This window comes from Oncorhynchus tshawytscha, unplaced genomic scaffold (assembly GCF_018296145.1).
Source record: "Oncorhynchus tshawytscha isolate Ot180627B unplaced genomic scaffold, Otsh_v2.0 Un_contig_2462_pilon_pilon, whole genome shotgun sequence".
Lineage (NCBI taxonomy): Eukaryota > Metazoa > Chordata > Actinopteri > Salmoniformes > Salmonidae > Oncorhynchus > Oncorhynchus tshawytscha.
Genome location: NW_024609503.1, coordinates 108533 through 133177, shown reverse-complemented (window position 1 = coordinate 133177; position 24645 = coordinate 108533). Strand labels below are relative to the sequence as shown.

Genomic DNA, 24645 nt, shown 5'->3' with positions numbered 1-24645 from the left:
AACTTTCATAAGATCTGAATGCCTTATATGGAATACAGTACGACTAAAGGGGTCTGTAGTGAAAACATGCCACATGAGGGGAAATGCGTATTCAGGTAATCCCTAGCTGCTGGGCTGCTCAGTCCTGGCCCTGGGGGTCTGCTCAGTCCTGGCCCTGGGGGTCTGCTCAGTCCTGGCCCTGGGGGTCTGCCGTCCTGTGGGTTGTCACTCTGGCCTAACACACCCGAAAACCAATAATGAATGTTTCACTTAGATCCTAAAGCTGAGTGGGATGTGTTGGGTTGGGACGCTGAAGGGTGGTGGACCCCTAGGGACAGGTCGGGGTGACCCAGCTATATTGTGTGCAAATAAAAATAGCTCTACAGTACTATTAGTGTGATTAATTATATGGAGGATTGGCTGTTTCTGTATGTTAATGTACATTTAAGGTGTATGTGGGGTTTTTTGTTTTAGTTTTTTGTTTCCAAACCTTTCCCTTGGGAATTAAAGAAATGTAAGGTGTGAACTGGGAAGGAAATTGTTTTGGGAGAGTTGAGTTATTGACTAGACAAGTGGGGGTCAGGCGTGCAGGTGGCTCAGGCTGGCTGGTCGGTCTGGCTGGTCAGTCTGGCTGGTCGGGCTGGCTGGTCGGGCTGGCTGGTCGGTCTGGCTGGTCGGGCTGGCTGGCTGGTCGGTCTGGCTGGTCGGTCTAGCTGGTCGGGCTGGCTGGTCGGTCTGGCTGGTCGGTCTGGCTGGTCGGTCTAGCTGGTCGGTCTAGCTGGTCGGTCTGGCTGGTCGGGCTGGCTGGTCGGTCTGGCTGGTCGGTCGGCTGGTCGGTCTGGCTGGTCGGTCTGGCTGGTCGGGCTGATGGCTGAAATCTGATAGAGGATTTGTTGTTGTTGTATATCTGTAAGAGTTGTTCATTTGTTAGGCTCTTGGTTAAAGGTGCAACACAATGTGTATTATTGAATGACCTTTGTTCAGTCAGTCTTTTAAACATATGTAATAATGATCTCTTACTTAGCTTGATGACTTAGGGCATTTCTGCTGACTTTTTGTTCTAAATAGAGACAGCATATTGGATTTTGTAAAAATGCAGGAAATTAGCTTTAGATGGCCAAAAAAATTGGGCATCCTCCCCCAGACCCTCGCCAGGTTATGTCCCCACCACTTCTAAAACAAAAGTGGCACCCCTGGAATCTGCTATGTAAATTGGAGACACTGAGGTAAGTTTAACTTACATTTCACTCGGGCTGGGATTCAAAACTGATATTTTCTGGAATATTCTCTCCTTAGGTTTCCTCAGGCTATCAGGCTATCAGCATCAAAGTCGTTGCTCCATGTTTTGCTTTATTGTCCTATAATGAAATCATAAACAAAGATAAATGCTTATTTGCAGAATGCTTCTGCCAAATGACAGTTGGATGTTGAAAGACTCTTGTTGAATGATAAAGAAGCTCCACCTCCTTATATAACAGGGTCTACAAGGAGTCAAAATGAGTCTCTCTGGGAAGAAATAGGAGAAAAGCACTCCCTCTAGAATGAGTCTCTCTGGGGAGAAAGAAGAGAGGGGAGGCCCTCCTTCTAGTATCTGTAAAAAGACTGAAGAAGTCACTACTTCTGGAGTGAGTTTGTCAGGGAGTGAGGGAGCGTTGTCCCCTAAAAGGAGTTTTCCTACAGAACAGGACACTAATAGTGAACTTAAGAGGTAAGATCATCAAATAGGTGTGAAGGAGCTGAGAGTTTGTAACAACTATCTAACAAGTCAGTATTGTTATGATTTGTCTTTATTTCATGCAATAGATCAAGTGAATCAGGCATTTTGTTGGAGACACATGTAATATCTCACTAACCTGTAACTAGTTGTTATGAGCATTTAGACTGATGACAGATATAAGTAACCATAACAAGGACAGTTACAAAAATCTGAGATGTGTTCAAACTCTCCTACTCACTTAGAGAAAAGGTGCTCTTCAGCTGTCCCCATAGGAGAACCTTTTGTGGTTCCAGGTAGAACATTTTGGGGTTCCATGCAGAACCCTTTCCACAGAGGTTCTACAATGAACCCAAAAGTGTTCTACCTGTAACCAAAATCGGTTAGAGGGTTCTTCAAAGGGTTATCCTATGGGGACAGCCGAAGAACCCTTTTGGAGTGTATGTTGTAAACTCACATCCTGCTTTATACAGGATCAAGACACACAGACCAGTCTCACCTGTACCTAGCTGTGTCTCCATGAAGAGTGACAGGTCTATGCGACCTCCTATTCACTTCAGGGAGGGAGACTTTTCCACTGAACAAAGGTGAGACCTTGTGTTTCAGATATATAATGTTTTTTTCTGGTTTCTTCTGTGGGGGTTCTGAGGGAAGGTTAATTATTTCTGCTCCTGTGGCTTTTAACAGGATCAAGACAGACCGACTAGTCTCACCTGTACCTGGCTGTGTCTCAATGAAGAGTGACAAGTCATTGGGACTAAATATTCTCTTCAGGGAGGGAGAATTATCCACTGGGAAAAGGTGAACTGAGACATAACATGGTGTTTGATGATGGCTTTTCCTTTTATTTACCATCTTCTGTATAGATGAAGACTGATGTTATTGCTCTGTGCTCATTTCTACCCAGCAGTATCTCTGAGGAGATTGACCAGTCAATGGATCACCAACCCAGAGTCCCTACTGATGACAAAGTGTGAGTGATCGCAGTTTACACTGCTCCCTACCTGTTTTCTAGTTTATTTCACCATACATGTGTCTGATGACATCTAGTACCTTTACTCTGTGCATTTCCAGATAATAGCATCCAGTTCATCATTCAGGACGCCTCATTTAGCTTCTTATAGGATTGTAATTGTCTACAGGACATCATTCAGTCTGACTTTATACTAGAAATGTAAATAAAATAATAATATGATGACTATAATAGTGAGACTGGACCCAATGTTAAGTGTAACTATCAGGAGATGCAGAGTGCATTGTCTCTCAGTAATTGCACCATATTTTGTGGCTTCATTTTCACTTAGCCGAGCTAACTCTAGGATGTCAAACCATGTACTGGTTCGTCATTAATCACATTCAGGTTAGAGTTCATATTTTACATTTTTTTTACCCAAACAAATATAATTCAATTCAACAATGAACATATTTTTTTTCCACACATAGGTACAACACTGTTTCCACTAAGACAGAAATCCAGGAGAAAATGAAATCCTACTTGAAGAATAGGGCATATTCTTTATTTGAAGGCTTTGAGGATCAAGCCAAAAAACACCTCTTAACAACATCTACACAGAGCTCTACATCACACAAGGTGGAAGTGGAGAGGTTAATTATGAACATGAGGTAAGACAGATTGAGACAGCATGCAGGTTTCCAGTAGAACAAGAGACATCAATCCAACTCAATGACATCTTCAAACCCTTACCTGGACAAGACAAGCTTATCAGAACAGTGCTGACAAGGGGAGTTGCTGGCATTGGAAAACAGTGTCTGTGCTGAAGTTCATGTTGGACTGGGCTGAAGGAAAAGCAAATCAAGACATCCAGATCATCTTTCCACTTCCTTTTCGGGATCTGAACTTGATGAGAGATAAAAATCAGAGTCTGATAGAACTACTTTATCACTCCTTTATAGAAACAAAAGTATCAGAAATCTCAGAAAACAAAAATATTGTGTTTGTTTTTGATGGTCTGGATGAATGTCGCCTTCCTCTGGACTTCCAGAATAATAAGATCTGCTGTGATGTCACAGAGTCAACTTCAGTGGATGTTCTTCTGACAAACCTCATCAAAGGGAATCTGCTTCCCTCTGCTCACATTTGGATAACATCCCGACCCACAGCAGCCAATCAGATCCCTCCTGAGTGTGTTGACCAGGTGACAGAGGTACGAGGGTTCAATGACCTACAGAAGGAGGAGTACTTCAGGAAGAGAATCGGTGAGGAGGACCTGGCCAGCAGAATCATCTCACACATAAAGACATCAAGGAGCCTCCACATCATGTGCTACATTCCAGTGTTCTGTAGGATTTCAGCCACTGTCCTAGAGAGACTATTGACTGAAACAGAGAGTCGAGAGATCCCCAAGAATCTGACTCAAATGTACGCTCACCTCATGATCTTCCAGTCAAAACTGAGGAGTCAGAAATATCCTGTAAAGCCTTCCAACGATTTTTACTTGGATAAAGAGATGATTTTGTCACTGGGAAAATTGGCTTTTCAACAGCTAGAAAAAGGCCATCTGATATTCTATGAGGACGACCTGAGAGAGTGTGACATTGACATCAAGGATGCGTCTGTGTACTCTGGAGTGTGCACTCAGATCTTCAGGGAAGAGTCTGGGCTTAACCAGATGAAGGTGTACTGTTTTGTACATCTGAGTATCCAGGAGTTTCTGGCTGCACTATATGTGTTCCTCATGTTCACTAACGACAACAACAATCTGATGGCTAAAGAGAGATCCCTCCGCAAAAACAAACTATACCAAGATGCAGTGGACAAGGCCTTGCAGTTTGAAAATGGCCAGCTGGACCTTTTCCTCCGCTTCCTTCTAGGCCTTTCACTGCAGTCCAATCAGCATCTCCTACAAGGCCTACTGACACAGACAGGAAGCAGATCACAGAGCAACAAGAAAACAGTCAAGTACATCAAGGAGAAGATCAGGAAGAACCTCCCTCTGCAGAGGTGCATCAATCTGTTCCACTGTCTGAATGAACTGAATGATCATTCTCTAGTGGAGGAGATCCAAAGCTACCTGAGATCAGGAAGTCTCTCAAAATCTAAACTCTCATCTGGACAGTGGTCAGCTCTGGTCTTCATGTTGCTGACCTCCGAGAAGCTGGATGTGTTTGACCTGAAGAAATACATCAGATCAGATGAATCTCTTCTCAAACTTCTCCCAGTTGTCAGATCCTCTAGAACAGCCCTGTAAGTGCTTAGTCAAATTACATTCCAGACAGCATGCTAATGTAACATAATAATGAACATCTGTTTGCATTACCATTTAGGCTGACAACTCAGTCCTTAAGGGGAGATTTTTTTGTTGGCACCTGTGTTTCTTGAGATGCACCTTTTTTCCACAGGCTGAACAAATGTAAACTTACCAAGAAAAGCTGTGATGCAATAGCTTCTGTTCTCAAATCCAATTCATGCTGTCTGAGAGTGCTGGACATGAGTGGCAATAAACTCCAGGATTCAGGAGTGAAGCTGCTCTCTGCTGGACTGGAGGATCCACACTGTAAACTGGAGACATTGAAGTGAGTGACTTTGTGACTGTCTCCACTGCAAAGTGAAGTGGATGTTGTAAATATGAAGATGTACATTCTTCATGTTGTAAATGTAGTTATAGATTTGTGTGGGTTACTAAGCCGCATCATCTCTCCAGGTTGAATGATTGCAACCTAACTGAGAAATCCTGTGAGGTGCTGGCTTCAACTCTCAGTTTAAGCATCTCAAGTTTGAGAGAGCTAGATTTGGAGGAAATGAACTCCAGGATTCAGGAGTGAGATTCATCTGTGCTGGACTTGAGAATCCACAAAGTAAATTGGAGACACTGAGGTAAAACTATCCCTCATCAAATCAAATCTAATTGTATTGGTCGCATACACATATTTATCAGATGTTATTGCGGGTGTAGTGAAAGTCTTGTGTTCCTAGCTCCAACTTAGTTACGTTTATGCATTTTGAAAAACAAGCACACAAAGCACTTGAAAAAGCCATACATGCGCATGAGTAAAATCATGGAGGATAACACACAATACAGTCTGGGACTTATTTCCATTGTTAAGTCATGGAGGATAACACACAATACAGTCTGGGACTTATTTCCATTGTTAAGTCATGGAGGATAACACACAATACAGTCTGGGACTTATTTCCATTGTTAAATCATGGAGGATAACACACAATACAGTCTGGGACTTATTTCCATTGTTAAATCATCATGGAGGATAATAACACACAATACAGTCTGGGACTTATTTCCATTGTTAAATCATGGAGGATAACACACAATAACACACAAAGTCTGGGACTTATTTCCATTGTTAAATCATGGAGGATAACACACAATAAAGTCTGGGACTTATTTCCATTGTTAAGTCATGGAGGATATAACACACAAAGTCTGGGACTTATTTCCATTGTTAAATCATGGAGGATAACACACAATACAGTCTGGGACTAATTCCCATTGTGGTCCTGTCACGTTCGTTTGTAGAAACGGACCAAGGCGCAGCGAATGTTGAGTTTCCACATAATATTTATTTAAAAATGAAACTAAGCAGAGGCATAAACAAATAAACAATAAACTAACCGTGACTACAGAGATGCTACGTGCACTAACTCAAAATACACACTATCTCAAAACAATATCCCATAAAACACAGGTGGAAAAATACTACTTAATATGATCCCCAATTAGAGACAACGATAGCCAGCTGCCTCGAATTGGGAATCATCCCAAACATAGAAAACTAAACTAGAACCCCACATAGAAAATAATAACTAGAAAAAACCCCAGTCACCCCCTGACCTACTCGACCATAGAAAATAGGAGCTCTCTATGGTCAGGACGTGACAGGTCCTCTTACAGTGCAGTAATATCTAACAATTCACAACAATACACACACACACACATCTAAAAGAAAAAAAATAGAATCAAGAAATATATAAATATTAGTACGAGCAATGTTGGAGACCGGAGAATAAATAATATAAATGCATGTATGTGTATATGTCACAGGAGGTTGGTGGCACCTGAAATGGGGAGGACGGGCTCATGGTAGTGACTGGAGCAGAATCGGTGGAATGGTATCAAACACATGGTTTCCATGGTTTCCAGGCGTCTTGTGCCATTCTATTTGCTCCGTTTCAGCCGTTATTATGAGCCGTCCTCCCCTCAGCAGCCTCCACTGGTATATGTGATGGGATGTATAGACGTTATTATGAGCCGTCCTCCCCTCAGCAGCCTCCACCGGTATATGTGATGGGATGTATAGACGTTATGGACAGTATGTCAAATCAAATTGTATTGGTCACATACACATGGTTAGCAGATGTTAATGCGAATGTAGCGAAATTCTTGTGCTTCTAGTTCCCGACTATGCAGTAATATCTAACAAGTAATCTAACAAATTCACAACAACTACCTTATACATACAAATGTAAAGGGATGAATAAGACTATGGATGAGCAATGGCCGTGCGGCATAGGCAAGATGCAGTAGATTGTATAGAATACAGTATATACAGGTGAAGTCTGAAGTTTATGTACACTAAGGTTGGAGTCATTAAAACTCGTTTTTCAACCACTCCACACATTTCTTAACAAAGTTAACAAACTATAGTTTTTGCAAGTCGGTTAGGACATCTACTTTGTGCATGATACAAGTAATTTTTTCAACAATTGTTTACAGACAGATTATTTCACTTATTATTCACTGTATCACAATTCCAGTGGGTCAGAAGTTTAAATACACTAAGTTGACTGTGCCTTTAAACAGCCTGGAAAATTCCAGAAAATTATGTCATGTCTTTAGAAGCTTCCGATAGGCTAATTGACATCATTTGAGTCAATTGGAGGTTTACCTATGGATGTATTTCAAGGACTACCTTCAAACTCAGTTCCCCTTTGCTTGACATCATGGGAAAATCAAAAGAAATCAGCCAAGACCCCAAAAATGGTAGACCTCCACAAGTCTGGTTCATTGGGAGCAATTTCCAAACATCTGAAGGTACCACGTTCATCTGTACAAACAATAGTAAGCAAGTAAACACCACAGGACCACGCAGCCTCCGCACCGCTCAGGAAGGAGATGCGTTCTGTCTCCTAGAGATGAACGTACTTTGGTGTGAAATGTGCAAATGAATCCCAGAACAACAGCAAAGGACCTTGTGAAGATGCTGGAGGAAACGGGTACAAAATGATCTGTATCCACAGTAAAACGAGTCCGATATCGACATAACCTGAAAGGCCACTCAGCAAGGAAGAAGCCACTGCTCCAAAACTGCCATAAAAAAGCCAGACAACGGTTTGCATCTGCACACGGGGACAAAGATCGTACTTTTTGGCGAAATGTCCTCTGGTCTGATGAAACAAAAATAGAACTGTTTGGCCGTAATGACCATCGTTATGTTTGGAGGAAAAAGGGGGAGGCTTGCATGCCGAAGAACACCATCCCAGCCGTGAAGCACGGTGGTGGCAGCATCATGTTGTGGGGGTGCTTTGCTGCAGGAGAGACTGGTGCACTTCACAAAATAGATGGCATCATGAGTTTGGAAAATTATGTGGATATATTGAAGAAACATCTCAAGACATCAGTCAGGAAGTTAAAACTTGGCAGCAAATGGGTCTTCCAAATGAACAATGACCCCAAGCATACTTCCAAAGTTGTGGCAAAATGGCTTAAGGACAACAAAGTCAAGGTATTGGAGTGACCATCACAAAGCCCTGACCTCAATCCTATATAACATTTGTGGGCAGAACTGAAAAAGCGTGTGCAAGCAAGGAGGCCTACAAACCTGACTCAGTTACACCAGCTCTGTCAGGAGGAATGGGACAAAGTTCACCCAACTTATTGTGGGAAGCTTGTGGAAGGCTACCCAAAACGTTTGACCCAAGTTAAACACTTTACAGGCAATGCTACCAAATACTAATTGAGTGTATGTAAACTTCCGACCCACTGGGAATGTGATGAAAGAAATAAAAGCTGAAATAATTAATTCTCTCTACTATTATTCTGACATTTCACATTCTTACAATAAAGTGGTGATTCTAACTGACCAAAGACAGGGAATTATTATTCGGATTAAATGTCAGGAATTGTGAAAAACTGAGTTCAAATGTATTTGGCTATGGTGTATGTAAACTTCCAACTTCAACTGTACATGGGAGATGAGTAATGTAGGATATGTATACATTATCAAAGTGGCGTTATTTAAAGTCACAAGTGATACCTTTTATTAAATGTATTTAAGTGGCCAGAGATTTTAGTCTGTATGTTGGCAGCAGCCTCTCTATATTAGTGATGGCTGTTTAACAGTCTGATGGCCTTGAGATAGAAGCTGTTTTTCAGTCTCTCGGTCCCAGCTTTGATGCACCTGTACTGACCTCGCCTGGATGATAGCGGGGTGAACAGGCAGTGGCTTGGGTGGTTGTTGTCCTCGATCTTTTTGGCCTTTCCGTGACATCGGGTGCTGTAGGTGTCCTGGAGGGCAGTTAGTTTGTCCCCGGTGATGCGTTGTGCAGACCGCACTACCCTCTGGAGAGCCTTGTGGTTGAGGGCGGTGCAGTTGCCGTACCAGGCGCTGATACAGCCCGACAGGATGCTCTCGATTGTGCATCTGTAAAGGTTTGTGAGTGTTTTAGATGGGGGGGTGAGTGGTTATTTTCCTGACACCACACTCAGAGGGCCATCTCGTCGTTGTTGGTAATCAGGCCTACTACTGTTGTGACATCTGCAAATTTGATGATTGAGTTGGAGGCGTGGCCACGCAGTCATGGGTGAACAGGAAGTACAGTGGGGGCTGAGCACGCACCCTTGTGGGGCCCCAGTGTTGATCAGCACAGTGGAGGCGTTTTTTCCTACCTTCACCAGCTGGGGACAACTGTCAGGAAGTCCAGGACCCAGTTGCACTGGGCGGGGTTCAGACCCAGATCCCTGAGCTTAATGATAAGCTTGGAGGGTACTATGGTGTTGAAGGCTGAGCCAATGAGTTTTACTTACGTTTCACTTGTGCCCGGATTTAATCCAAGGCGGTGCACTGGACAGCCGACATTAAAAGTCACAAAGGTAATTTATGCTTGAGTTGACATGCGCTACATTTACAGTGAATGGGATCTCTACAAGTGTTGGCAAAATGTTGTCAGTATTGTCGACTGTCCAGTCGCTGCCCTATAAATCAAATCAAATCAAATTTTATTTGTCACATACACATGGTTAGCAGATGTTAATGCGAGTGTAGCGAAATGCTTGTGCTTCTAGTTCCGACAATGCAGTAATAACGAACAAGTAATCTAACTAACAATTCCAAAAAACTACTGTCTTATACACAGTGTAAGGGGATAAAGAATATGTACATAAAGATATATGAATGAGTGATGGTACAGAGCAGCATAGGCAAGATACAGTAGATGGTATCGAGTACAGTATATACATATGAGATGAGTATGTAAACCAAGTGGCATAGTTAAAGTGGCTAGTGATACATGTATTACATAAGGATGCAGTCGATGATATAGAGTACAGTATCTACGTATGCATATGAGATGAATAATGTAGGGTAAGTAACATTATATAAGGTAGCATTGTTTAAAGTGGCTAGTGATATATTTACATCATTTCCCATCAATTCCCATTATTAAAGTGGCTGGAGTAGAGTCAGTGTCATTGACAGTGTGTTGGCAGTAGCCACTCAATGTTAGTGGTGGCTGTTTAACAGTCTGATGGCCTTGAGATAGAAGCTGTTTTTTAGTCTCTCGGTCCCAGCTTTGATGCACCTGTACTGACCTCGCCTTCTGGATGACAGCGGGGTGAACAGGCAGTGGCTCGGGTGGTTAATGTCCTTGATGATCTTTATGGCCTTCCTGTAGCATCGGGTGGTGTAGGTGTCCTGGAGGGCAGGTAGTTTGCCCCCGGTGATGCGTTGTGCAGACCTCACTACCCTCTGGAGAGCCTTACGGTTGAGGGCGGTGCAGTTGCCATACCAGGCGGTGATACAGCCCGCCAGGATGCTCTCGATTGTGCATCTGTAGAAGTTTGTGAGTGCTTTTGGTGACAAGCCGAATTTCTTCAGCCTCCTGAGGTTGAAGAGGCGCTGCTGCGCCTTCCTCACGATGCTGTCTGTGTGAGTGGACCAATTCAGTTTGTCTGTGATGTGTATGCCGAGGAACTATAATAATGAGGAACTATAATGCCTTGGATTGAATTCCTCTTGTCACTATTTCAATTTTTATCTTTAACACTGAATTTTTGTAAAAGGACCCATAAATTAGCATTTCACTGTTAGTCTACACCTGTTGTTTAAGAAGCATGTGACAAATACCATTTTATTTGATCTTGGCCTTGGTCTCTGATGTAGCATACATTTTGTCAGCAGTTTGTATAGATGTGTCATGGAGTATGTACAATTATCACATGAAATTATGAATCGGGGCACCAGTCCATTATTTGACAAAATTGATCAGTTTAGTTGTGTTCATTTCAATTCAATAAAAGGTTCAACATATGAAATTAAAATGACACTTTTCTGCCTCACTTTCCACAGGCTGTCAGGCTGCAGCATCACAGAGGAAGGCTGTGCTTCTCTTGCTTCAGCTCTGAGGTCAAACCCCTCCCACCTGAAGGAGCTGGACCTGAGTGGAAATACTCCAGGAGACTCTGGAGTAAAGCTGCTCTCTTCTGTACGAGAGGATCCCCTCTATACACTGGAGAGACTGCGGTGAGTTTTACTGATGTTTCATGAGCACACTGATATATTGAGCAGTAAGCCATTGTAGACATCCAGACACTGAGTCATATTCAACACATGCTAGTTTCTTATTGGATAAGTTCAGGTAGTTCCTGCCCATTTTGTTCCGTGTTCTTCTCTTTGATGTCTAGTGAATACGACCCCTATATGTCTATGCTGCTGTATGAGGACTTAGATCCACTTCCCTTCTTTCCTTCCCAGGTTAAATGATTGACAGCTCACAGATTCAGTGAAGGAATGGCCTCAACTCAAAATCCTTGGTTGTGGGAGTCCCCTGCAGTTAAATGTTTTTCCAACAGTTGCTAAATTAATTTCAAAGTGCATGAATGTAAATATTTAATGCTTCGAATCAATGATAATAGCTCCTTGAATCTCTCAATCAATCAGAGAGGTCTGGCGAATTGGTGCGAGGAAAATAACCTCAACAAACACGTCACCGGGGGCACACTGCCTGCCCTCCAGGACATCTACAGCACCCGGTGTCACAGGAAGGCCAAGAAGATCAAGGATCTCAGCCACCCGAGCCACGAGACCCACTTTTTAGTTTTCTTGTTTGAATATTGTACCGGTGTTCTGTTAGCTTAGTAAAAACCCTCCTTTTATAATGACATGTTATATACATGTTGACTGTAGTTCAGTGTTACTGTCGTCAGCGTCTTCATCTCAACAACCTTATAGTCTTCCTAGTGACTGTACATCTTACCAGACTGTATTTCAGTGTATTATATGTCTCAGGATTGTCTTGTTGTACACTGCTGTTTTTATTGTAGCAGCTTGGCTTTTTGAAAATGTAGCATTTCTGACATTCTATGTGACCCTGTGTGTTAATCTATGGTCAACTGTGTTTCATATTCTTTATACCAAGTAAAGCTGTTATTCATATTGCCGTGTGACATTGTGTCCATCTGTAATTGAATTACAGCTATGAATGTTCATTCAGTAATAAATAGGTCTACCTGTGTGGTGAAAGCTATGATTCCTTATTGATGTCACCTGTTAAATCCACTTCAGTGTAGATGAAGGGGAAGAGACAAGTTAAAGAAGGATTTTTAAGCCTTCAGACATTTGAGACATGGATTGTGTACAGTATGTGTGCCAAGGCATTTAAGGTGTTCTGTTGGTCCAACTAAGATTGATTTGACATGGAACAAAAACACTTCACTACTAAACCATATTGTAATAGTTTCTAGATGGTATATGAAGCAGCTAGTTCAGGTGACTATCGCTGCCCAAACCTGCATCTAAAGAACCAAGAACCTTTATTATACAAAGTCACCAAACAATGAAGTAGATCTGAAAACAGGCAGGATGTTTTACTATTAAATACATGTTATTACACAAGCGAACAATGACAGTCTGGCCTTTTCACAGAAAGACAACTCTGAACATCTCATTGTGGGTCTTCTGGTTAGTCAGTAAAGCAGAGAGACATGCAGTCGGAGCAGCTCCTTACTGCTGTGTGTGTGTCTAAAGACCAATATATTGGACAGCTAGATACTTCCCCCACCATTAGTCCCCCTCCCTCCCCCACCATATTTTATTTTCTCTCCTCAGCCCCAGTTGTGTTGGTCTTCCTCTGTGGTGGTCAGTATGTCAGTAACCAGGCCGGTGCCAATAGTTTTGTTGCCATCTCTGAGAGTGAACCGTTGACCTTTCTCCAGAATCATAGGCTGGCGCAGCGTGAGGGTCAGAGATGTGTCTTCACCTGGCATCACCATGTCCTGTTAGAGAGGAGGAGAAGGTAAAGCACAGCCCTGGAACTATGCTACACACTTTATTTCAGAATACACAAATCACATTGGGGAAAAAGATTGACACATACCTTGTCTCCTGCCAGGTAGACCCTGCAGGCCATGTCCCAGGTGAGGGAGAACATGACTGGCATGAAGTTACTGACAAAGGGCTTGTGTCTGCCTCCCTCCTCCTTACTCAGAACATAGACCTGGGATGAAGAGATGTTTTAAAGACACATTCTACATCCATTCCATTAAAGAACACATATCCTAACCCTGGACTATGAGAAGAATACACTAGTACATAAACACAATTTACAAATATACCACAAATACTATATACCATAGCTCTAGACAGATATATTTCATTTGATCAAATAGTTGAGGGTCAAATTTAAAACGCTGAATAAAGGGAAATTATTTCAGAAGACGATATACTGGGAATACTAGACTGCAACACTACGCATACAGTACACCTAGAGTTCACACTCCTCTAGGGCTGCTAGCTGAAGATACAGACCTGGGCCTGGACTTTATGATATGATACAGACCTGGGCCTGGACTTTATGATATGATCTGGGCCTGGACTTTATTTATGATATGATACAGACCTGGGCCTGGACTTTATGATATGATCTGGGCCTGGACTTTATGATATGATACAGACCTGGGCCTGGACTTTATTTATGATATGATACAGACCTGGGCCTGGACTTTATGATATGATCTGGGCCTGGACTTTATTTATGATATGATACAGACCTGGGCCTGGACTTTATTTATGATATGATACAGACCTGGGCCTGGACTTTATGATATGATACAGACCTGGGCCTGGACTTTATGATATGATACAGACCTGGGCCTGGACTTTATTTATGATATGATACAGACCTGGGCCTGGACTTTATTTATGATATGATACAGACCTGGGCCTGGACTTTATTTATGATATGATACAGACCTGGGCCTGGACTTTATGATATGATACAGACCTGGGCCTGGACTTTCTGGTGGGGCTGGATGGAGCCTGGTTTACTCATAACCATCCCTCTCCTAATGTCCTCCCTCTTCAGCCCTCGGACCAGAGCCCCCAGGTTATCTCCTGCCTCCGCTCTGTCCAGAGACTGGTGGAACATCTCAATGCCTGGGGAGGAGAGAGGGGGAGCGAGGGAAAGAAAGAGATGGAGAAGGGAGGTGAAGGAAGAACAATTAGACTCAGAACGGTGGTATGTTTTGAGGTTTAGGATGGAGTTGACGGGTTACCAGAGGGATATTTTGGGTAACTGTCCAGTAGTCTTATTAGTGGGTAATTGGTGCTAGAAGTGCAGTGGAGAAACTGTTGTAGTTGTAACTTGGTGTTAGAGCTAGTTCTGTCACTACACTGTACTAGGGGTTAGTTCTAGTTCTGTCACCACTCTGTACTAGGGGTTAGTTCTAGTTCTGTCACCACTCTGTACTAGGGGTTAGTTGTAGTTCTATCACAACTCTGTACTAGGGGTTAGTTGTAGTTCTGTCGGTACTCTGTACTAGGGGTTAGAGCTAGTTCTGTCACCACTCTGTACTAGGGATTAGAGCTAGTTCTGTCACCACTCTGTACTAGGGGTTAGAGCTAGTTCTGTCACTACACTGTACTAGGGGTTAGAGCTAGTTCTGTCACTACACTGTACTAGGGGTTAGAGCTAGTTCTGTCACCACTCTGTACTAGGGATTAGAGCTAGTTCTGTCACCACACTGTACTAGGGGTTAGAGCTAGTTCTGTCACCACACTGTACTAGGGGTTAGAGCTAGTTCTGTCACCACTCTGTACTAGGGGTTAGAGCTAGTTCTGTCACCACACTGTACTAGGGGTTAGTTGTAGTTCTGTCACCACTCTGTACTAGGGGTTAGAGCTAGTTCTGTCACCACACTGTTCTAGGGGTTAGTTGTAGTTCTGTCGGTACTCTGTACTAGGGGTTAGGGCTAGTTCTGTCACCACTCTGTACTAGGGGTTAGGGCTAGTTCTGTCACTACACTGTACTAGGGTTTAGAGCTAGTTCTGTCACCACACTGTACTAGGGGTTAGAGCTAGTTCTGTCACCACTCTGTACTAGGGGTTAGAGCTAGTTCTGTCACTACACTGTACTAGGGGTTAGAGCTAGTTCTGTCACCACTCTGTACTAGGGGTTAGAGCTAGTTCTGTCACCACTCTGTACTAGGGGTTAGAGCTAGTTCTGTCACCACTCTGTACTAGGGGTTAGAGCTAGTTCTGTCACCACTCTGTACTAGGGGTTAGAGCTAGTTCTGTCACCACTCTGTACTAGGGGTTAGGGCTAGTTCTGTCACTACACTGTACTAGGGGTTAGGGCTAGTTCTGTCACCACTCTGTACTAGGGGTTAGAGCTAGTTCTGTCACCACTCTGTACTAGGGGTTAGTGCTAGTTCTGTCACCACTCTGTACTAGGGGTTAGTTGTAGTTCTGTCACCACTCTGTACTAGGGGTTAGAGCTAGTTCTGTCACCACTCTGTACTAGGGGTTAGAGCTAGTTCTGTCACCACTCTGTACTTGGGGAGCTAGTTCTGTCACCACTCTGTACTTGGGGTTAGAGCTAGTTCTGTCACCACTCTGTACTTGGGGTTAGAGCTAGTTCTGTCACTACACTGTACTAGGGGTTAGAGCTAGTTCTGTCACCACTCTGTACTTGGGGTTAGAGCTAGTTCTGTCACCACTCTGTACTTGGGGTTAGAGCTAGTTCTGTCACTACACTGTACTAGGGGTTAGAGCTAGTTCTGTCACCACTCTGTACTAGGGGTTAGGGCTAGTTCTGTCACTACACTGTACTAGGGGTTAGGGCTAGTTCTGTCACCACTCTATACTAGGGGTTAGAGTTAGTTCTGTCACCACTCTGTACTAGGGGTTAGGGCTAGTTCTGTCACCACTCTGTACTAGGGGTTCGAGCTAGTTCTGTCACCACTCTGTATTTGGGGTTAGGACTAGTTCTATCAGTACACTGTGACAATGAACAGCAATTAGTGTTAAACTGTACTTACAGGAATAATTCTAGTAATATGAACACCGTTTTACAGCATATGTTACCCTGTGTGCTACAGCTCTAAAATTGAAACCAATCTTTCTATAGTGGTGTGGCTCCCCATTCACTTACCAGTGACCACAGACTTAAAGGCACGGTTGTGCCCCACAAACTCACAGTCGTCGCCCTTCTTAATGACACCCCTCTCCAAAGTGCCAGTCACCACCGTACCCCTGCCTGAAAGAGGGATGAATGAATACATGTTTAATAAATGGTGTTGATACCCAGAGAGAGACGTGGTCAGACAACAGCAGAAAGATCAGAACAGAGAGAGACGTGGTCAGACAACAGCAGAAAGATCAGAACAGAGAGAGACGTGGTCAGACAACAGCAGAAAGATCAGAACAGAGAGAGACGTGGTCAGACAACAGCAGAAAGATCAGAACAGAGAGAGACGTGGTCAGACAACAGCAGAAAGATCAGAACAGAGAGAGACGTGGTTAGACAACAGCAGAAAGATCAGAAGAGAGACAGACGTGGTTAGACAACAGCAGACAGATCAGAACAGAGACAGAAGTACTGACAGCTGAGGGGACATGTTCATCACACGTGCATCAATCAAATAAACAGTGAAACAGAAAGGTACAAAGGAAACTGATACAGGTGCTTCCAAACAGTTACTGTCACTAAATCACAACGACAGGGAGAGGAGAACTGCATGTTATAGATACACTGATTATTCCTACACAGAGATGTACAGGAAACAGGCACGTTGTTCCCATCACAAAACACATGCTGCACAGACATAACTGAATCATTTCAAAGTTGTTTTTAATCAAGATAGCTCAGTGGCTACGGAAACCCTTGTCAAACACTGGGATGAGCCGAGCAAGGGGGCAGGCTCTGTATGGGGAGCAAGGGGGCAGGCTCTGTATGGGGAGCAAGGGGGCAGGCTCTGTATGGGGAGCAAGCTCTGTATGGGGGCAGGCTCTGTATGGGCAGGCTCTGCAAGGGGGCAGGCTCTGTATGGGGAGCAAGGGGGCAGGCTCTGTATGGGGAGCAAGGGCAGGCTCTGTATGGGGAGCAAGGGGGCAGGCTCTGTATGGGGAGCAAGGGGGCAGGCTCTGTATGGGGAGCAAGGGGGCAGGCTCTGTATGGGGAGCAAGGGGGCAGGCTCTGTATGGGGAGCAAGGGGGCAGGCTCTGTATGGGGAGCAAGGGGGCAGGCTCTGTATGGGGAGCAAGGGGGCAGGCTCTGTATGCACGGGACAGTGGGATCCTATCACCGTGTTTTATCTATTGTCATGTTTTCATTAGGAAACAACCATCTGAAGTGCACAGTGGAAGAGCTTGAATTTATCCCTGCAGTACTTCTGAATGATGTCATTTAAAAAAACTTAACAATGAGTCAGATCAATGACATAGAGAGGAGAAGAAACTATGTAGTGACAACAGCTTTTTAACTAAAAGACAAAATCTAGGTTTCTTTACAATTTGAGCTAGCTGTCAGTCACCTGGGATGGAGTAGACTCCCTCAATGGGCAGCAGGAAGGGTTTCTCCAGCTCTCTCTTGGGCAGAGGGACATATTCATCCACTACTGCTAGGAGCTTCAGCACTGCGTTCACCCCCAGGTCAGGCTGTTTGTTCTGGGGAGGTTAGACGAGATGAGACAACAGGTAAGGTTGCACCTAAAAGTTAACCTCAATTACCAGACTGATTACCGCTGCACTGTCTGTCTGGAAGGGACGCCGTTTGGGCCAAGAGGCGTTGCACAAAACAAATTCAAAAGTGATTGAATCACCTTCAAACCAATCAGAAGAGGCCATTTTACGGAAGTAGGACAAGCACTTGCCATTTTTCAAGAGACAGGCATGTCGAACAGCAGGACAAATCAGCTAAATGAGCTAAAAAAGGCAGATAAATATTATCAACGTGAGAATATGTCAACGTGAGAATAAAATAAATATTGTAGCCCAACATCAGCTAGGGGTATATCTAACGAATTTGCACCTAATATTTTTGCCAAACTGTAGAGATGTAGAGATGTGCATCAGAATCAATACAGAGAAAGTCTTGACACAGTAACCTCAGATAGCCTTCAGTTCTCTAATTTAGATGAGATGCTTTCACACAGAACGGAGCAGCTCTGATAGGCAGCAGAGTTTATTTAGCAGAGTTCACACTGTCATGTAAAGCTTTATATTTAGCCATCACCTTGTAAGTATGACGTTACATGCGTTGTCTACTGTCTGTCTACTGTCTGTCAGCTGTCTGTCTGCTGTCTGTCTGCTGTCTGTCAGCAACGGTGCTACGTGTCCGCCATCAACTAAACCAATCCCATAGTTCAGAGGATGCTGATTGGTCTGAAGCAATGGTGATAGAAAAGACGGGGCTCATGCTGTCGCAGCCCTGCCAGACTGATACCCCTGCCAGACTGATACCCCTGCCAGACTGATACCCCTGCCAGACTGATACCCCTGCAGCGTTTAACGTAAGCTCGCGTTTAATGTAAGCTCCCGGGGTCAGGAGGATTTGTGAGGCTACATAAAAGGAGCATATTGAAATAAGTCAGTTGACTTTGTGTTTTTAAACATCAATTATGTTGCATGTATGTATTATTGTACGAACATGGCTGAAGCAACAGTATGTATTTTAAAACAGTCAAATAAAATACAATGGATCAACCTTCCTAGCGAGCTGATAGCCTATCTGAAGTTGTGAGGTTATTCTGTCACCACCACAACCCTACCTCGTACCAGGCACTCACCTCCAGGGCACAGAGGGCCGAGCCGATGACGACGGGCGTGTTCTCACCGTCGTAGCCAAACTCTGTGAGCAGCTCTCTGATCTCCAGCTCAACCAGCTCCAGCATCTCCTTGTCCTCCACCGCATCCGCCTTGTTCACAAACACCACCACGTGCTCCACGCCGATCTGCCGGGCCAGCAGGAGGTGCTCCCTGGTCTGGGGCATCTGTCCGTCTGTGGCCGCCACCACCAGGATGCAGCCATCCAGCTGAGCCGTGCCTGTGATCATGTTCTACAGGAGAAAGGTCAACATGTCACCTTGTGTGACAATCTAACTGTCATTCTCTATTTCTTTACCTTTCATACTGAATACTGCATTGTTGAGGAAGACCCTGCTAGTCACCATCTCTCTGTTCTGTTTATACCTGCTGTGACAAATCAACGTGAACTTGAGCCAATGCCCCGAGCCTCAAACCCCCATTAAAATTCTGGTCCCGTAATCACAAAGTGTCTCAGTAGGAGTAGAGATGTAGGATCGGTTTTGCCTTTTAAATGACAGACCTGCCAAACACCCCCGGCACCACAGATAATGGTTTTTACATGTGTTTGTCCTTTAGCAGCCACTGTTATCCAGAGCAACTTACAGGAGCAATTATGGTCAAGTGCCTTGCTCAAGGGCACAGACAGATGTATTACCTAGTCAGCTAGGGATTTGAACCAGCTAACTTTTGGTTACTGGCCCAACGTTCTTAACCCGTAGGCTAACCTGCCACCCCACGCGATACCCACACTGCTCAAATCATAGGCAAATACACATTTGAGTTTCTTTACCTAATAATGATGTTGGCAGAAGACTGCCTCAGCAGGAATGCTATAGACTGTTAAAGGTACTTGGTCATTGGCTGCTCTTCAGTAGGTTTTTAGTTTTACCAGGCAAGTCAGCTTGCCAGGTAAGAACAAATTCTTATTTTCAATGACTGCCTAGGAACAGTAGTAGTCCAGCTGACTGTAGTAGTCCAGCTGACTGTAGTAGTCCAGCTGACTGTAGCAGTCCAGCTGACTGTAGCAGTCCAGCTGACTGTAGCAGTCCAGCTGACTGTAGCAGTCCAGCTGAGTGTAGCAGTCCAGCTGACGTTCCAGATCTCCATCCCTGACCTCATCCATCCAGTGAGGTCTGACTACCAGGCTGCCATTCATTCAACATGCCTTGTCATCCCTGACCTCATCCATCCAGTGAGGTCTAACTACCAGGCTGCCATTCATTCAACATGCCTTGTTGTCATCCCTGACCTCATCCATCCAGTGAGGTCTGACTACCAGGCTGCCATTCATTCAACATGCCTTGTCGTCATCCCTGACCTCATCCATCCAGTGAGGTCTAACTACCAGGCTGCCATTCATTCAACATGCCTTGTTGTCATCCCTGACCTCATCCATCTAGTTAGGTTTGACTACCAGGCTACCATTCATTCAACATGCCTTGTTGTCATTGCTGACCTGACTTATCACATCCTTAGCAGCCTACTGTTGACCTCCAGCTATATGAAGAGGACAGATCAACTGATTCATTAACAAGGGACTACTAATCTTTAACAGTGAAAGACTATTAGTGGAACAGCTCTCACGGCCATGTCTGTTTCCATCCACGCAGCGACGTGCACTGAACTACCGATGCACTGCACGTTTCCTTGCTCGTCAATGCGCTCGCACCTACTACGGTGGCGGAGATCAAAGCATCTGTGGGCAAAAAAAAGTGTTCTCACTTCGTTGACTATACGCTGTAGCTAACTACTTTCTTTGTAATGACGCCTTAGCTAAGGAGCCAACTACCTAATAATAGTGGTGATGTGCTTGACTAACACATCCATTACCCAACCCCACACATCAGTGGTATCAACAGACGAAGTGGAGAGCTGCCATCCAGCTGGAGGGAGCAAAAAATACTCAAGGGGGCGGGACGGAGCAGAGGGCGAGAGATTTTCTCTCCTCGCCCAGGACCCTGATTGGCTCAGCTCCAACATCAGATGGTTGAGTCAAAAACAATAATGTGTTCTGTTATATTTTAGAGTCGTTTTTTTTAACCGGAGTAATTTGATCTCAAAATGCGTACAGGTTGGCAGGTCTGAAATTATAGTGAATAAGAGGGAGGAACTGATCCTAGATCAGCACTCCTACTGAGACTCTGTGAAAACGGGCCTCGGGGTTATGGCTAAGCAAGATGCCGAACATCCCTGTGCCGTATAACCATCCAATCAGATCTTCTCAAACCCACAGAGGGGTTTACCTGACGACTCAAACTGAATTCTTCTACTGCTCTATGTTCGCTACATATTTCAGTCTGAGACTACCATCATTGAAGTGGTTTGTAGTGACTTCAAAATGAGGGGGGGGGGTTGTACAAAACAAAAGTTGTCAGTGATTGGATCGTCTTTCACCAATCAGAGTATCAAAGCCAATGGCAAATTTTCAAAACACCACTTTACCCCCGTGTGTTCTGGCTCTGGCCTAAACAATCAGTTTCTGGGACCAATCAGAATGGTTACATTGTGTTTGTGTTCTAGAAATCGTCAGGTAGGTACGCAGATCCAGACTCATTGTGGGGGAAAAAAACCTCTAGTCTGTGGACGTAGCGTGGCATTTGGCTGGAGCAAGGAGTTAGGTTAGCCAGGCAACAGAGAGGTATGGGTTTGTGGTGGACTTTAGAATGGGAATAATGTGTGTGTTCAGGCACTTGTGTTACCTTGACGTAGTCAGCATGGCCCGGGCAGTCTGTGTGTGCATAGTGTCTGTTGGCTGTGGTGTACTCTACATGGGATGCATTGATGGTGATGCCCCTGGCCTTCTCCTCAGGGGCATTGTCAATGTCCTCATACTTCTTATAGCGGGCACCTCCAGCCTCAGCCAGCACTAGGAACCACAAAGGCTCAATTAGAAACATACAATAGCATCATATATAGAGAACACACAGCATCTGACAGAACATTGTTATTTTGCTGGCAGATGCTTTGATTGGTCAACAGTCCACAGTAACTCAGTGGGTTTCAAGCACGCTTGTTATCTGCTTAGTTTGAATTCAATAATACAGATGTAAAATGGAAAAATAAAAGGTGACATCAGTTACCTTTGGTGATGGCAGCCGTTAGAGTTGTCTTGCCATGGTCAACATGGCCAATCGTGCCAATGTTCACATGGGGCTTGTCTCTTGCGTATGTTTTCTTGGCCTTGGCCTCTGCTGCAAAGTTCCGCCGAGTAAATGGCACTGCACACTGAGAGAGAAAAAGGATGAAGAAGAGTGTTTGATGGACAGCAGGGCCAGAAGACACATATGGGCAGGAGATCAGTCAAAAAAGGCAACCCAGTTTTTGCCACCCAAAGCATTACTAAAACCAGCAAACATTACTACCCCCTAGGACTGTAATTTTATATCACTGATTGGTTAGCCATAGGATGTGTGAATGAATGCATACTCAAAACGCCATCTAGGTACTCACCAGTTTATAGGAGCTGTGCAGAAGACCCGGTGAGGAAAGCTGAAGGGCTAGAATGACAACATGTATTTAATAATCAGGTGGAGTCCCGAGACCGTCGACTGTGTCAAGAGAAGTCGCTAGCTAAATATCACAAGGTGTACATACATGGCTTAGGGCCATCTAGCTTCGTCCTGCCAATGTAAGAGATTATGTTGACATTGGGTTTATTATATACAACTAGCTATGTTGCGGGACGAAGCTAGGCCATGCATAATGTGTATAGGCTAGTTATTTGTTATAACCTAGGCTACCTCAATACACATTACTGTTCCCTGTATGTTATTCTTTCAATCTGCAAATGTTTCTGACGCTAGCTACATCGTTAGAAAACTAATTTCGTTTTAACTGTATCTGACACGTTTCTGATAGGCCTAACGTTTTCACAACGCAAGAGATAGCTAGTTTAACTAATATTATTTAACGTGACCTTGCACTGCCTGCGGAACGAGTCGAGCGGCTAGGCTGCTACAGCATCCTTGCTCACTAGGGTTCATTCAAACCCCACATACGTTTCGTCGCGATTAAAAAGCAAAACATGATAATGGTAAATAAAGATTATTAATAATTGAACGCAGTAAATTACAATATTGGGCGTGTGTTTGTAAATGCGTTGTATAACTTTAACTAACCAGAGAAACATGCACGAAGCCCAACGAGCGCCGCCATCTTGGACTGACAAGCAGATGAAAGTGACGTCATTACATGGTGACCGTTTCTTTTTCTTCTTCGTCTGTGGGTTATATGGCGGACTACAACCCAAAAAGGTGTGTTGCCGCCACCAACTGGATGGGTTGAAACCAAAACAAGGTAAAAAGAAAATCCATACGTGGTAGGGAAACTAATTTAATCCACCCAAATAAAAATAGTACATTGACAAAACAAAACTCCCACTTCTTCCTTTTTTTCAATTCTCCATATCTCCTTTCTCAGGCTCCTGGGCCTGAGAGGGTGGTACGGCTTGTGACAATATTCCATTTAACTCCTTTGATAAGAAATCTTTCAGCCCCAGAAACCGCTCTGCTGCATCCACAATGATTTATATCTTCCTGGACCTTCTCTCCACCTTGGCAGTGCCATTAATTACCATAGCTAAAAAGGCCACAAAGTCCACCAAAGCACACCAAAGTCCAGTGCTTCTCTCCTGTTACTGGACAAGTGGACAAGAAGGCATGAAGGTAACACATACCCATGCTTCCAGTACGTCGTAACGAACTGACTTACAAAACTCAGTATTGGACGAGACTGACCTTACCTTCATTATCCTATTTACACTTTGGAGGAAATTTTTACAGTAGAATTACTTAACTTCAAAGGAAGTCTCAAGTAGACAAGTAGGGTTGGGGCGGTGTAGACCACACTATCTACCTAGAGAGTTTTCATCTGTATTTTTTGGAGCTGTCTACATACCACTAGAACAAGGCTGGCACTAAAACTGAACTCAATGAGATGTATTCCGCCATAAGAAAACAGGAAAATGCTCATCCAGAGGTGGAGCTCCTAGTGCCTGGGGACTTTAATGCAGGGAATCTTATATCAGTTTCACCTCATTTCTATCAGCATGTTAAATGTGCAACCAGAGTGAAAAAAATTCTAGACCACCTTTACTACACACACAGAGATGCGTACAAAGCTCTCCCTCACCCTCCATTTGGTAAGTCTGACCATAACTCCTCCTGATTCCTGCTTCCAAGCAAAAATTAAAGCAGGAAGCACCAGTGATTCGGTCTATAAAAAAGTGGTCAGATTAAGCAGATGCTAAACTACAGGACTGTTTTGCCTGCACAGACTGGAATATGTTCTGTGATTCTTCCGATGGCATTGAGGAGTACACCACATCAGTCACTGGCTTTATCAATAAGCGCATCGAGGACGTCGTCCCCACAGTTACTGTGCGTACATACCCCAACTAGAAGCCATGGATTCCAGGCAATATTTGCACTGAGCTAAAGGGTAGAACTGCCGCTTTCAAGGAGCGGGACTCGAACCCGGAAGCTTATAAGAAATCCCTCTATGCCCCCGACGAACCATCAAACAGGCAAAGCGTCAATACAGGAATAAGATCGAATTGTAATATACCGGCTCCGACGCCCGTCAAATGTGACAGGGCTTGCAAACTATTACAGGCTACAAAGGGAAGCACATCCACGAGCTGCCCAGTGACACGAGCCTACCAGACGAGCTAAATA

The 24645-nt window shown here is 44.1% G+C and overlaps 2 protein-coding genes across 4 annotated transcripts; one reads left to right on the top strand and one right to left on the bottom strand.

Moving 5' to 3' along the window:
* The first annotated feature begins 1451 nt into the window (after positions 1 to 1451).
* Positions 1452 to 12409, top strand: LOC112240356 (NLR family CARD domain-containing protein 3). 3 transcript variants are annotated; one of them, XM_042315572.1, is made up of 6 exons: positions 1452 to 1687; positions 2167 to 2280; positions 2381 to 2494; positions 2604 to 2666; positions 11237 to 11410; positions 11642 to 12409. In XM_042315572.1, the coding sequence occupies exons 1-6, from the start codon at positions 1521 to 1523 to the stop codon at positions 11652 to 11654; spliced, it is 645 nt and encodes a 214-aa protein (XP_042171506.1). In that variant the 5' UTR covers positions 1452 to 1520; the 3' UTR covers positions 11655 to 12409. The 3 variants fall into 3 exon arrangements, with proteins under 3 accessions (XP_042171506.1, XP_042171505.1, XP_042171504.1); XM_042315571.1 differs by having other exon boundaries at positions 2601 to 2666; XM_042315570.1 differs by lacking the exons at positions 1452 to 1687; positions 2167 to 2280; positions 2381 to 2494; positions 2604 to 2666 and adding exons at positions 3425 to 4898; positions 5054 to 5227.
* Positions 12410 to 12728: 319 nt separating this feature from the next.
* tufm (Tu translation elongation factor, mitochondrial) lies at positions 12729 to 23184 on the bottom strand. Its single transcript, XM_042315573.1, has 10 exons — positions 23089 to 23184; positions 22421 to 22467; positions 22051 to 22195; positions 21670 to 21836; positions 18952 to 19221; positions 17698 to 17830; positions 16317 to 16421; positions 14169 to 14320; positions 13263 to 13382; positions 12729 to 13161 (listed from the first exon to the last, which is right to left on the bottom strand). The coding sequence occupies exons 1-10, from the start codon at positions 23156 to 23158 to the stop codon at positions 12991 to 12993; spliced, it is 1380 nt and encodes a 459-aa protein (XP_042171507.1). The 5' UTR covers positions 23159 to 23184; the 3' UTR covers positions 12729 to 12990.
* Positions 23185 to 24645: the final 1461 nt, after the last annotated feature.

What these genes read in the sequence shown, in the direction of transcription:
- tufm (XM_042315573.1), bottom strand. Translation starts at nt 23,158, where the DNA reads ATGACGTCACTTTCATCTGCTTGTCAGTCCAAGATGGCGGCGCTCGTT. An exon ending in GCTTCGTGCATGTTTCTCTG is followed by an intron (nt 22,468 to 23,088) that starts GTTAGTTAAAGT and finishes TTGTCATTCTAG; the next exon opens with CCCTTCAGCTTTCCTCACCG. An exon ending in TCTACCTGGCAGGAGACAAG is followed by an intron (nt 13,162 to 13,262) that starts GTATGTGTCAAT and finishes CCTCTCTAACAG; the next exon opens with GACATGGTGATGCCAGGTGA.
- LOC112240356 (XM_042315570.1), top strand. Translation starts at nt 3,478, where the DNA reads ATGTTGGACTGGGCTGAAGGAAAAGCAAATCAAGACATCCAGATCATC. An exon ending in AGATCCTCTAGAACAGCCCT is followed by an intron (nt 4,899 to 5,053) that starts GTAAGTGCTTAG and finishes TTTTTTCCACAG; the next exon opens with GCTGAACAAATGTAAACTTA. An exon ending in TGTAAACTGGAGACATTGAA is followed by an intron (nt 5,228 to 11,236) that starts GTGAGTGACTTT and finishes CACTTTCCACAG; the next exon opens with GCTGTCAGGCTGCAGCATCA.